Source organism: Vitis vinifera, chromosome 14 (genome assembly GCF_030704535.1).
Source record: "Vitis vinifera cultivar Pinot Noir 40024 chromosome 14, ASM3070453v1".
In the NCBI taxonomy this organism is placed as follows: domain Eukaryota; kingdom Viridiplantae; phylum Streptophyta; class Magnoliopsida; order Vitales; family Vitaceae; genus Vitis; species Vitis vinifera.
This window is the reverse complement of record NC_081818.1, coordinates 4,163,310-4,175,088: the sequence shown is the minus strand read 5'-3', so window position 1 is coordinate 4,175,088 and position 11,779 is coordinate 4,163,310. Positions and strand designations below refer to the sequence as shown.

Here is an 11,779-nt window from a genome sequence, read left to right as displayed (position 1 = left end):
CTTTGGGAGGTGGTTTGAAGGTACGATTTTCTAGAATAGCCAACACTTGGTAAGCTTTTGGACTCCAAGGAGACATCCATTAGTTATCTCTTGCGAGCTTTTGACGGGTAATCCAAGGTTAAAGATCACCTTGAATGGCAAGTGCTAGGTGAGAGGTATGAGCCATTGCAAAGTGCATCAGTGAGAGGGATTTAGTGTTTGAACCCATTAATTGGAAGCATCTGTACAACACCGGTTGGAGAATGAACTATATGTTAATTCTCTAATGCGAGGAAAAGAAACAAGTGACCGGAACTCCCTTTTTGTATGAGGAACCTAAGCCTAGTGATCTGAACTCCAAGAAACACTTTTCTTTATAAGTAAAATCAGTTACTATTTTTGGTTAGTTTAAAACCAAACCTTTTTTCATTCAAACATCTTTATGTTTTCTTTTAAAGCTAACCATGAAATGAAAAGGCACCAATTCAGCTTTGAATTAATATCATTTGTGAAGTGAAAACCCATCCCAGTGGACGATCCTAGAGCCACTATGCTATAGTAGCTTTGTCTTTGCTACCCTAGTATATGGTGTAATAGGTTATAAATTTTGTTGATTACTCCCTCAATCAAGGAGCACCAGCTGGACACGAATCAGCTAAGACACCAATTGGGCACGAATCAATCATGAAGGAATCCTAAACTCACGGATGTGATTGTAGGAGTTTAGCTTGGGTAATTTATTTTATTCAATGACCTAATAAAATGAAAATTGGGGTTGGTGTCATATAAACTTGTGTGCCTTTGTGTGTTGACATCTCATGGGGAAGGGTGTAGGCTAGCTTAGAGAACCTCTAAGCATTGGACAAGCATGAAAACTAGTGTGAGAAAAATTGTGTCTGTGACACCTACTATTCACTGCATGTAGACTCCCCATGAATTAATGTTCATAATCTAATGAGGTATATGTCATCAACTTGTCAAGATTACCTCTATAATCCATGAGTTACATATCTCCTATTATGTAACCAACTGACATAATCTAACTCACAAAAGGATCTATCAAATTCTATTTAAGGAATTATTATAGTGTCACAAATTTCATAATCATGAGTCCTTAAGATCATCCAAGATGACACATTGTCTCAATCTCATGAAATATCATGCATGGTGTCTCTATTAAGAATACAAAGCATCAAGCTAACATATAATATTTAAATATCAACAATTCATGCTCAAAAAGATATAAAACTTACACCTCAAAAATCAACGATCCAATTACCTATCTTAACAAACTCTAAAATAATCGTTCAATCATTCTAGGCAGTACCATGATAACAAATAGTCGATATGATTTCCTTTTAACAAGATTTATGTTTAATACAATATTTAAATTTCACGTGCATATCCTTACATATCATATGATATGTTAATCCCTAATATCTTAGTGGTTTGTTGATATTCTTTAATTTCTTTTCATTTGTGTGGTTGTAATTGATTTTTATTTTTATGATAAATAGATTCTTCATTTGATTCTTTGCTACATTTGGAGATACTCCCAACTTTCATAGCCAAAGAATTTCACTTTTCACCAAATTTATTTAACTTTAATGTATGATTAAAATAGCCTTCTTGTATTTTTTCACTACTACAAAAAATGTAATTTATGACGCTTTTTTTCTTGACGCTTATATAAAGTGCCATTATTTATTCTCAAAAATGGGTATTAATGACGCTTGCATTATCTTGGCGCTTTAATGGGAGAAATAATGACGTTTTTAAATAATGACGCTTTTTTAAGTGTCATTGTACAATGAATTTCAAATAATGACGCTTTTTTAAGTGTCATTGTAGGAGAACCTCAACCTTGGCGCTTTTAAAAGCGTCATTGTACAATGCATTTCAAATAATGACGCTTTTTTAAGTGCCATTGTAGGAGAACCTCAACCTTGGCGCTTTTAAAAGCGTCATTTTCTATTCATTTTATAATTACTCACATTTTTCAATTAAAAAAAAGAGATAAATGTAATATAAAGGCTTTTCCATACCTGATGCCCACACTCAAGTTTCATTACCAAATCTGTCTCTAACTGAACCAGCAAGCTCCAGCCAATTTCGATTGAGAAAATGAAGTTCTTACTCCAAATCAAGAAGATAGCATTCATGGATGTTCCACCGATTTGACTATTTGGGTGCTGGATTGAGAGAAAGGAAATGAATGGAGATATGAGAGAAAGCTAGGGTTTTTTTAGATTCGTAGGTTGGGAGAGGCAAGAGGCAGCAAAGGCAGGTGCCTTCGGTTGAAGAGGTAAGCAAGGAGGAAAGGTCGAAGAACCAGAGGAATAGAGGAAAGAAAAGAAGAGAGAAGAAAAAACCCAAAAGAGAGAGTTGTCGGGTACGAGCCCATATGTTCTCGTTTTCCCATTGATTCACATTCTTCACTATTGATTTCTGGGATTTGAGTGTGAATGCTTGTAAATTTGTTGTGGTTTTTGTTTATTATCAGTTATTTTCTTGGTTTGCATTTTCGATAAAAAGATACTATACCTCTGTTTTTAGGCTCAGTTGTGTCTCTCCTCTGTTTTTGTTCTCTGGTTCTTATGTTCTCTGGAAGATTTGGAAATGGTTCTGGTGTTGTTCCATTTGTGTACAATGGTTCATGCCGAAAGGAGCTTGCTTTCCATGGAGTTGTAGGTACTGCCTATAACTTGTTTGATGAAATGCCATTTCGAGATATGGGCTCTTGGAATGCATAGAAAGTTTTTCAACAATTTTTATTAAGGGATGTAGTGCCATGGAACTCAATAACTGCTGCCTATGAGCAGAATCATGTGGCTTTCAAATTAAATAAAAAAAATTTACTACTAATTTAAGCTTCACAATCTGACATAGGCTTCATTGCTTATGTTACAAAAGATGTTATTCAACTTCATTTTTAAATGGGTTACACAACATGTTATCTAATTAATAATAACGTTATGTTTGGTTCATCTATTCAATAAACTAATTGAGATTTGACACCCCACTTATGACCACAAACTAGAATGGTCACCCCCAACATAAGTAGAACACATGTCAAGGTGCGGCTTAGCTCTACTTTAGCCTTACTTGGGAAATCTACCCAAGTCTAAGCCTAAAAACAAAATGAAAAAAATATCATGATATTATATTAATACAAATTATATGTATCTATATTGATTATCTAATTAATCAAGACTCTAAAAAATGAGTAACTTTGATAAATCATTTTGGGGGTTGGAGATGAACCAATTTTAACATGAACTTTATGTAGTGGGTCTTTAATGGATTTAGCAAAGTTTGTGAACTTAGGTCTAAAATGTGATGTGATTACTACCAAAAAGTGCTATTTTGTAGACCTAATTATAATGGCTTTAAGCACCTTTGAGTAGTAATCATATTCATTTAACCCAATTAATTCATTAAGGTCCTTAGTAATTGGTTTTAACCATTTTGTGGCAAGTTTACATGTTTTTATCAGCTTATGAATCAATTCAAGCATGCCAAATGATGGAGGAGCTACTTGGACAAGTTATGGCAAAGCTTTTGGAAGCTCAAATTCATGAAGAACCAAGCTTTGGAGCTACATAGCCCTTTGCCAAAGTCGTTCAAAGTATGCAAAGTGAAGCAAAGAGGAAAAGCAAGCAAAGAGGAAAACAGAGGACAACAGCTGCAGTCTTCTTTCGCACTTTTGGAGCACTTCCCGAAGTTCATTTTTTACATACTATATACCATTTCAAAGATCTGGAAGTCAAGAATCCAACGCTTCAAACCGTGCACGATATGGAGTTGAAATGAGGAAGATATGGCCTTCGGAAGCCAACTGCTCCAGGTTATGCGAAAATTTCGCATTCCACAAGGTGTTATGCGAAATTCGCATAACATTCGCATAACACAAGGTGTTATGCGAAATTCGCATATCGCATAACATTCGCATAACCCATGCATGTTGCGAATTTTGCTCTGTTTTTGCCGACTCCACTTTAGATATTTTCCTTTGTATTTTGTGATGTAATTTCCTTTCTTATCCTTGTAACTAACCAATCACAAGCTTTTGCTTTTGTAAAGACTATATAAGGGGTGGAAATCACCTCTTGAAGATATAGACGCATATATACAGAGACGGAGCCTTGCTCTGTTTTTTTCTCTCTTCTCCTGTTCTCCCGTTTCTATTTTCTTAGTAGCCAAACAGCCTCTAAGGGCTTTTCCTTAGAGGATGATTGGCTAAAACTTTTAGTTTCTCAAAGTATGGATGTTATGTGATGGCTTGGATGCAATCCCATGGAAATTTCTCGCGCCCGGAAGGTAAGGTAGACGTTTTTCATTAATGGTTCATTAATGCAAAGTTTGGTTTTTATTTCCTTTGGACAACTTCCAACGGCCAATACTTGATAAGCTTTTGGATTTCTATCCATTAGTTATCTCCTACGAGCTATTGGAAGGTGAGGTTTTCAATTCCAAGTTTTGTATTAATCCATTAGAACCAATTTCAATGGCCATTGAAAGGTGAGTTTATCACCTAGAATGACTTTGAGTTGCCAATATTTGGTAAACTTTTGGCTTTAGACCATTAGTTATCTCTTATGAGCCATTCAAAGGAAGTCTAAGGTGAATAACCATTGATGAAATTCACTACCATCTGTTTTGTCATTTTAAAGGATTAAAACTTGATTTGCTAAATCCATACCGGTTCGGGAAGCAAGCATCACCATAGTTGCAACCCCAACTCGAGGAGCCTATCCTGATATTTCCAATTTGCATAAGAGTCAGAGCATAGCTATCCTATTTTTGAGAAACTTGTTTTTACACCCTTTCATTTTAGTCTTTAATGTTAGCTTAGATTAGTTTAAATCTTTCTAAAACATTTACATCTTCTTTTAAAGCTAACATCCATAAGAAAATCACCTATTTTCCTAATTTGAATATCACTAGTGTTTGCGAAAACCCTTCCCAGTGAACGATCCTAGAACCACTATGCTATAGTAGCTTGGCTACTTTAGTAATAGTATTCAAGGTATAAATTTTGTTGATACGCCTTTAAAGCTAAGCTACCATGAGTCGAATCATGATGCTTACAAACAATATTTTCCTATTCTCACCATTGCAATTGATATGAATAATTTATAATACATAACTAGATGTAATATTTTAATAAGTATTTATGTTTTAGTTTTAATCAACTATGCATGCATGAAACCTTAGAATTCCCATTCAAGTATCATTGTGAGACAGAAGTTTCTCTTATTACTTACTAAGACAATAAGTTGTCAAAATGTGAAATGTGGGTATATTTAAGCCAGTTTCAAGTTGACAACTACTAAATTTGTCTTCCATGTGATAAAGATCTTTTCTCTGCAAATGATGTTTGAATTGTCCAGTTGGACAGTATAGGAAAACATGATATCTATGAATTTAATTGCTTGTTCTTAATTCAATTTTTAGAAAATTTGGTAGTCTTTCTTCTTGTTCTCTGGGTGCATATTTGGACAAGGTCACATATTGTGCCTTATCCATTTTGTGTACTTGGAGAACTATAGGGAAATGCTGCCGAAATTTCTTTAAAATGAATTTAAGTATATTGGCAATTGACACATAGGGATTATGTATTCCTATATGGGATAGGAACCACCACCTAATTAAGGATGTTGGAGATGTTAGAATGCCTAAATCATGTATAAATCACTTGCTTCTATTCATTCGAATCTTAGTTCCATTCGTTAATTGTTTTAGTTCATGGTATCATTGTCTCATGTGGTTATGTGTTTTTAAAATTTTCAAACTTGGTGTATTCAATAATATAAGAGAAGACTAAAAGTTAGATCTTGCTTTTCATTCCTATTCATGAATAAAGCAAACATCATGAATGAACTAAGATCCATTTTTTATGCTAATATTGAATAACCTAATATACTAATTATGTTTCTTGTCATATTGCTTATTGTTAGATGACTTGCACATTGTCGTTTTTTGGATTGGTCTAAGTTTAGTGACAATGTGGGAAATTTTAATTTGGTAGATTATATATTTTAAGCCTATTAATAGGATTTTATTAATAACTTTAGTTGTTGGTGGTATCTAGGAGTTGTGTTTATCTCTTGTACATCAAATGGATCGTTCTTGGATGTCAAAGGATAGGAGATCAAAGGATTATGCAGATGGGGTAGAAAGCTTTATCGCATTTGCATTACAATATTCCACATATAAAAACTCCATGAAATGTCCATGCCTTCAGTGTGGTAATATGATATTCCACACTCCTCAAAAAATTAGAGAACATTTATTCTTCTATGGAATTGATCAGAGTTACCATACATGGTATTGGCATGGAGATGCTGCTCCAAGTGGACCACCAACTAGTAGGGCAAAATGGCATCATACAGTTGAATTTAACGATGTGGATAGTACAATAGAAATGGTTCAAGTTGCATATGATGATCGTAAGAATGACCCAAAATTGTTTGAAACATTACTTGAAGATGCTCAAAAACCTTTATATCTTGGTTGTAGAAACTTTACAAAGTTATCTGCATTGGTCAAATTATACAACCTGAAAGCACGATATGAATGGTCTGATAAAAGCTTTTCAGAGCTTTTAAGTATTCTTGGAGATATGTTGCCTCTAAACAATGAGTTGTCTCTGTCTATGTATGAAGCAAAAAAAACATTGAATACATTGGGAATAGAATATGAGAAAATACATGCATGTCCCAATGATTGCATATTGTATAGAAATGAGTTGAAGGATGCAACTTCTTGTCCTACTTGTGGAACTTCAAGGTGGAAGTTAGATGGAACAGGTACTAAAAAGAGGAAGGGAGTCCCTGCAAAAGTAATGTGGTATTTTCCTCCTATTCCAAGATTTAGAAGATTGTTTCAGTCCCCAAAAATTGCAAAAGACCTCATATGGCATGCTCAAGAAAGAGAATTTGATGGTAAAATGCGTCATCCATCTGACTCCCCATCATGGAAGCTAGTTGATCACAGATTGCCTGATTTTGCTTCAGAACCTAGAAACCTTAGACTTGCCATTTCAGCAGATGGTATAAATCCTCATAGTTCAATGAGCAGTAGACATAGTTGTTGGCCTATTATAATGGTCATTTACAACCTTCCTCCTTGGTTGTGCATGAAAAGGAAGTTTATGATGCTATCTTTATTAATATCAGGTCCACGACAACCTGGAAATGACATTGATGTTTATTTGGCACCATTATTGGATGACTTAAAAATGTTGTGGGATGTAGGGGTTGAATGTTATGATGTGCATCAGCAAGAGGTCTTTACATTAAGAGCTGTTCTACTATGGACAATCAATGATTTTCCTGCATATGGAAACTTATCTGGTTGTGTAGTTAAAGGATATTTTGCATGTCCCATATGTGGGGAAGATACATTCTCTCACAGATTGAAGCATGGGAAAAAGAACTCATATACAGGTCACAAAAGATTTCTTCCTTGCAACCATCCTTTTAGGAAACAAAAGAAGGCATTTAATGGTAAACAAGAGTTTAGCTCACCTCCGCAACCATTGAGTGGAGAGGAAATCCTAAGGACAATTGATGTCATTTCTAATTCATGGGGAAAAAATAAAAACTCCCGAGGCAAGTTGAATGTCAATACTACAAATTGTTGGAAAAAGAAGTCCATATTCTTTGATCTTGAGTATTGGAAATACCTACATGTTCGTCATAGCTTGGATGTAATGCACATAGAGAAGAATGTTTGTGAAAGCATCATTGGTACCTTACTCAACATTCCAGGTAAGACGAAAGATGGACTTAATTCTCGCCTAGACCTGCTAGAGATGGGCTTAAGGTGTGAATTGGGGCCAAGGTTTGAATCAAATCGAACTTATCTCCCACCTGCATGTTATACGTTATCTAAAGTGGAGAAAAAGGTTTTTTGCCAAACTTTATCACAATTAAAGGTTCCTGAAGGTTATTGCTCTAACATGAGAAACCTTGTGTCAATGGAAGACTTGAAGCTTTATGGTCTTAAATCGCATGACTATCATACATTAATGCAACAGTTATTGCCAATGTCATTACGATCCCTTTTGCCAAAGCATGTAAGGCATGCTATTTGCAGATTGAGTTTTTTTTTCAATGCTCTGTGTAGCAAAGTGGTTGATGTGTCTGCACTGGATAAGTTACAAAATGATTTGGTGGTGACATTATGCTTGCTTGAGAAGTACTTTCCACCTTCCTTCTTTGATATCATGCTTCATCTTACTGTACATCTTGTAAGGGAGGTGAGACCTTGTGGACCAGTTTACCTAAGGTGGATGTACCCATTTGAAAGATTCATGAAAGTTTTGAAAGGGTATGTACGAAACCGTAATCGGCCCGAAGGTTGTATCGCTGAATGCTATATTGCAGAGGAAGCTATTGAATTTTGTACAGAGTATTTATCAAATGTAGATGCGATTGGGATTCCTATTAGTGCAAACATTGACCAAAAAGTTGGGGCACCAATACCTGGAGGTCAAGTTGTGACAATTGATTCCAATTTGTGGTTACATGCACATCATTATGTTTTAGAGAATACAACTATTGTTCAACCTTATATTGAGTAAGAACCACTAACACTTAATATTTGTGTCTGATACTTAAAATAACTTTAAGACATTAACTTTGAATTTCTTATAAATAATTACATAGAAAGCACATGGAATGGTTGAAATTGAAAAATCCTCGTCAATCAAAAAGACAAAAGTGGCTCCAGGATGAACACCTGCGGACTTTTACTTATTAGTTGAGAAAAAAGGTATTGGAATGGTGTTATAATGTGAAGTATTCTTTTTACTAATGTTTAACATACATAATAACTATTATTTATAATTACAGATTGAAGCTGCAATTGGTAATAATGAACCTATATCTGAAACCCTTAAGTGGATAGCTCATGGTCCTAGCCATTATGTCTCTAAATATCATGGATATGTCATTAATGGGTGTCGATACCATACCAAGGAACGAGATGACTTACGAACTACCCAAAATAGTGGAGTTAGTATTGTAGCTTCAACAATGCAAATCGCAAGTGCAAAGGATCAAAATCCAGTGTTTGGTGAGCTTTGTTTCTATGGCATTATTACCGAGATCTGGGACCTTGATTATACCATGTTTAGGATACCGGTTTTCAAGTGTGATTGGGTTGATAATAAAAATGGCATAAAAGTTGATGATCTTGGCTTTACATTAGTTGACTTTAGCAAAATTGCTCATAAATCAGATCCTTTCATTTTGGCATCCCAAGCTAAGCAAGTATTTTATGTGCAAGACCAACTTGATCCAAGATGGTCGGTTGTTTTGTCAACTCCTCAAAAAGATTTCTTGGATATGGAAGGAGGTGAAGACTTTGTTGACAATTCGATTGAACACCATCCCTTTATAGGGGCATTGCCACAAATTGAAGCGTTTGATGTAATGGATGACTCAGATGCAACATGTATGCGAGGCGATTGTGAAGGGATTTGGATTGAGAACAAATCCTCTATGTAGCTGTATTTTAATGCTAATGTATGAATAAAGGCCATGGAATGGGTTGCAACAGCCACAAAATAGGTAATTTTTATCCTTTCTTTATTTTTTTGCACAAAATATTGACCATTCTTTAACATCTCCCAATAACATATTTACTAAAACCTTTTCCCTAAATTGTGCATGGAAGATACTAAATTAGTTATGTTTGTGAGTAAAAAAATTATGAAATTTTTTATTATCAATATGCATGTTGTGTTTTCCAAACTTAATGTAACACAAACCGATAGTCCAAAAGCTTTCATAAGTTCTTATGGACTTGATGAACTTGTTGAAACCACGTGCTCCTTCCATGTTGATTCTTATAGGAAATTCCTACTGCAAATTTAGCTTTCTTATACAAAGGCCCTTGGGTTGCTTAAAATAAATGAAATGTTAAACAAAGCGGGACAAAAAAAAGTTTAAATGAAGTGTTATCCTTGTTATATGATGAACAATTCTAAAAAGATCTATTGAATTCATGATCTATTGCATTTCATTGTACAATGATTATGGATTTGTTTCTTTGAAAAGTTATGTTTTACAATTGTTCTTTGACTAGGTTATATGCAATATAATTTTAACTAATCTTTATCATTTTTTATTTTTTTTGTTACAAGAATGGAGACAAAGGAAGGAGAAAAACCCATAAAAAAGGAAGTACAAAGGGATGACACGGAAGCATATGATTATAAAAAACAGAAGCAAGGGGGTTAAGTTGTTGGTTAAGTACAATCTTGATGGCATTTTCATAGGAGAATCAGCAGTTCATCTAACAAGCTACTTAGGCGTGTTAGCACGCACTATGGTGCTAATAAGATATAAAACTTGGCATGTTGTACCTAAACAGTTGAAGGATAAGTTATGGGATAGCATTGAGGTAACCATTTCTTATTTAAATCACTTTGATGCAAAATGTCTATCATTCTTAACCTCTTGAAATTACTAAAGTTTGGTATTAATGTGCAGACTGCTTTTTCATTAAATCATAAAAGCAGGAGGAATTGTATGTTAACAATGGGAAAATGCTTTCGGTCCTTTAAGAACTTGCTAACAGTGAAGTACATTCTTCCTTTTGAAGACCAACCGAAGCTCCTCAAAAGACCACCAATTCAATATACTTTTATTGAGGATGAAGATTGGACAATATTTGTCAAAGATAGATTGTCTGACAACTTTAAGGTATAATTAAGACTCTTTACATACCTCTTATTCACATTCATTAATTATAAAATTTTAATTTATAGGAATATCGAGAAATTCAAAAAGAAAGAAGAAAGAGAAACATTTATAATCACCATCTAAGTAGGAAAGGATATGCCGGTCTTGAGGAAGAGATGGTAAGTGTAAGCCTATTAATTGTTTTTTATTTATTTTATGCATAATACATAATAGGGTTATATGATAATTATATTATACATTGTCCTATTTTGAAAGATGGTTGCAAGTGGATCAATTGAAACTATTGATCAAAGCATATTGTGGAAGAAAGTAAGGGAAAAAAAGGACGGCACCTTTGATGAAGTGGCCATACCAGTAATTGAGAAAATAGTAAGTGAATATTTTTCAATTTTAATTACATATATTTATAATAAGTTATTTACAATAACAAATTTGCAATTTAACTTTATAATTAATATTTTTTAAGGACAAGCTATTGAAAGAGTCTCAAGAGAATGGTAGAAGTGTTAGTGGAAGTAATGATATACTTGTGGAAGCATTGGGTACTCCTGAGTATAGTGGTCGAGTTAGGGCCAAAGGGAAGCACTACACACCTCGCCAATATTTCAATAGTGCTGCAGATCGTGCTGTCAGGGATTTCATAGCAGCATCTAAAGAAGAACAAAGAATATTTCAGGCAGAAGTGCTAGCAAAACTGACTCAAGTAGAAGTTGTTACTCCCCAATCTGATGTTAGCAGTTCAAACATGAAGCAAAAACAACTTCTCCTACCAGAAGCAGTGGATAAGCCAATCCGTAAAGTTGAAGATGTGACCTCACCAAAAGCAATAGAACCACAGAAGAAGGCATTTATTCAGTTAAGCTAATTTGATGACAAAGTTTCCTCTAATACGAGAAATAATTTAATTTAATTTTGTTGTTTGAATTGACTTCAAATGTTGGTGGCAACATATATGGTCTTCTTTGATGTGGCAACATATAATAGGATATGTCTAAATTATGGGTTGAGTTATATGCAATGGACTGAAATGTTATCATGCAAGTTTGTTGCAATTGAATGTAAATGAAATTGCATTTATCATT

The 11,779-nt window shown here is 34.3% G+C and overlaps 1 protein-coding gene across 1 annotated transcript; it reads left to right on the top strand.

The window, feature by feature from the left end:
* Positions 1–10,532: 10,532 nt before the first annotated feature.
* LOC132255027 (uncharacterized) lies at positions 10,533–11,562 on the top strand. Its single transcript, XM_059742491.1, has 4 exons — positions 10,533–10,697; positions 10,763–10,855; positions 10,953–11,066; positions 11,164–11,562. Exons 1-4 carry the CDS (start codon positions 10,533–10,535, stop codon positions 11,560–11,562), a joined length of 771 nt encoding a protein of 256 aa, XP_059598474.1.
* Positions 11,563–11,779: the final 217 nt, after the last annotated feature.

Bases quoted from the DNA above. Each gene is read 5' to 3' on its own strand.
- LOC132255027 (XM_059742491.1), top strand. From the start codon at position 10,533: ATGGGAAAATGCTTTCGGTCCTTTAAGAACTTGCTAACAGTGAAGTAC. The intron at 10,698-10,762 runs GTATAATTAAGA...TTTAATTTATAG, and splicing joins GATTGTCTGACAACTTTAAG to GAATATCGAGAAATTCAAAA. The intron at 10,856-10,952 runs GTAAGTGTAAGC...CTATTTTGAAAG, and splicing joins CCGGTCTTGAGGAAGAGATG to ATGGTTGCAAGTGGATCAAT.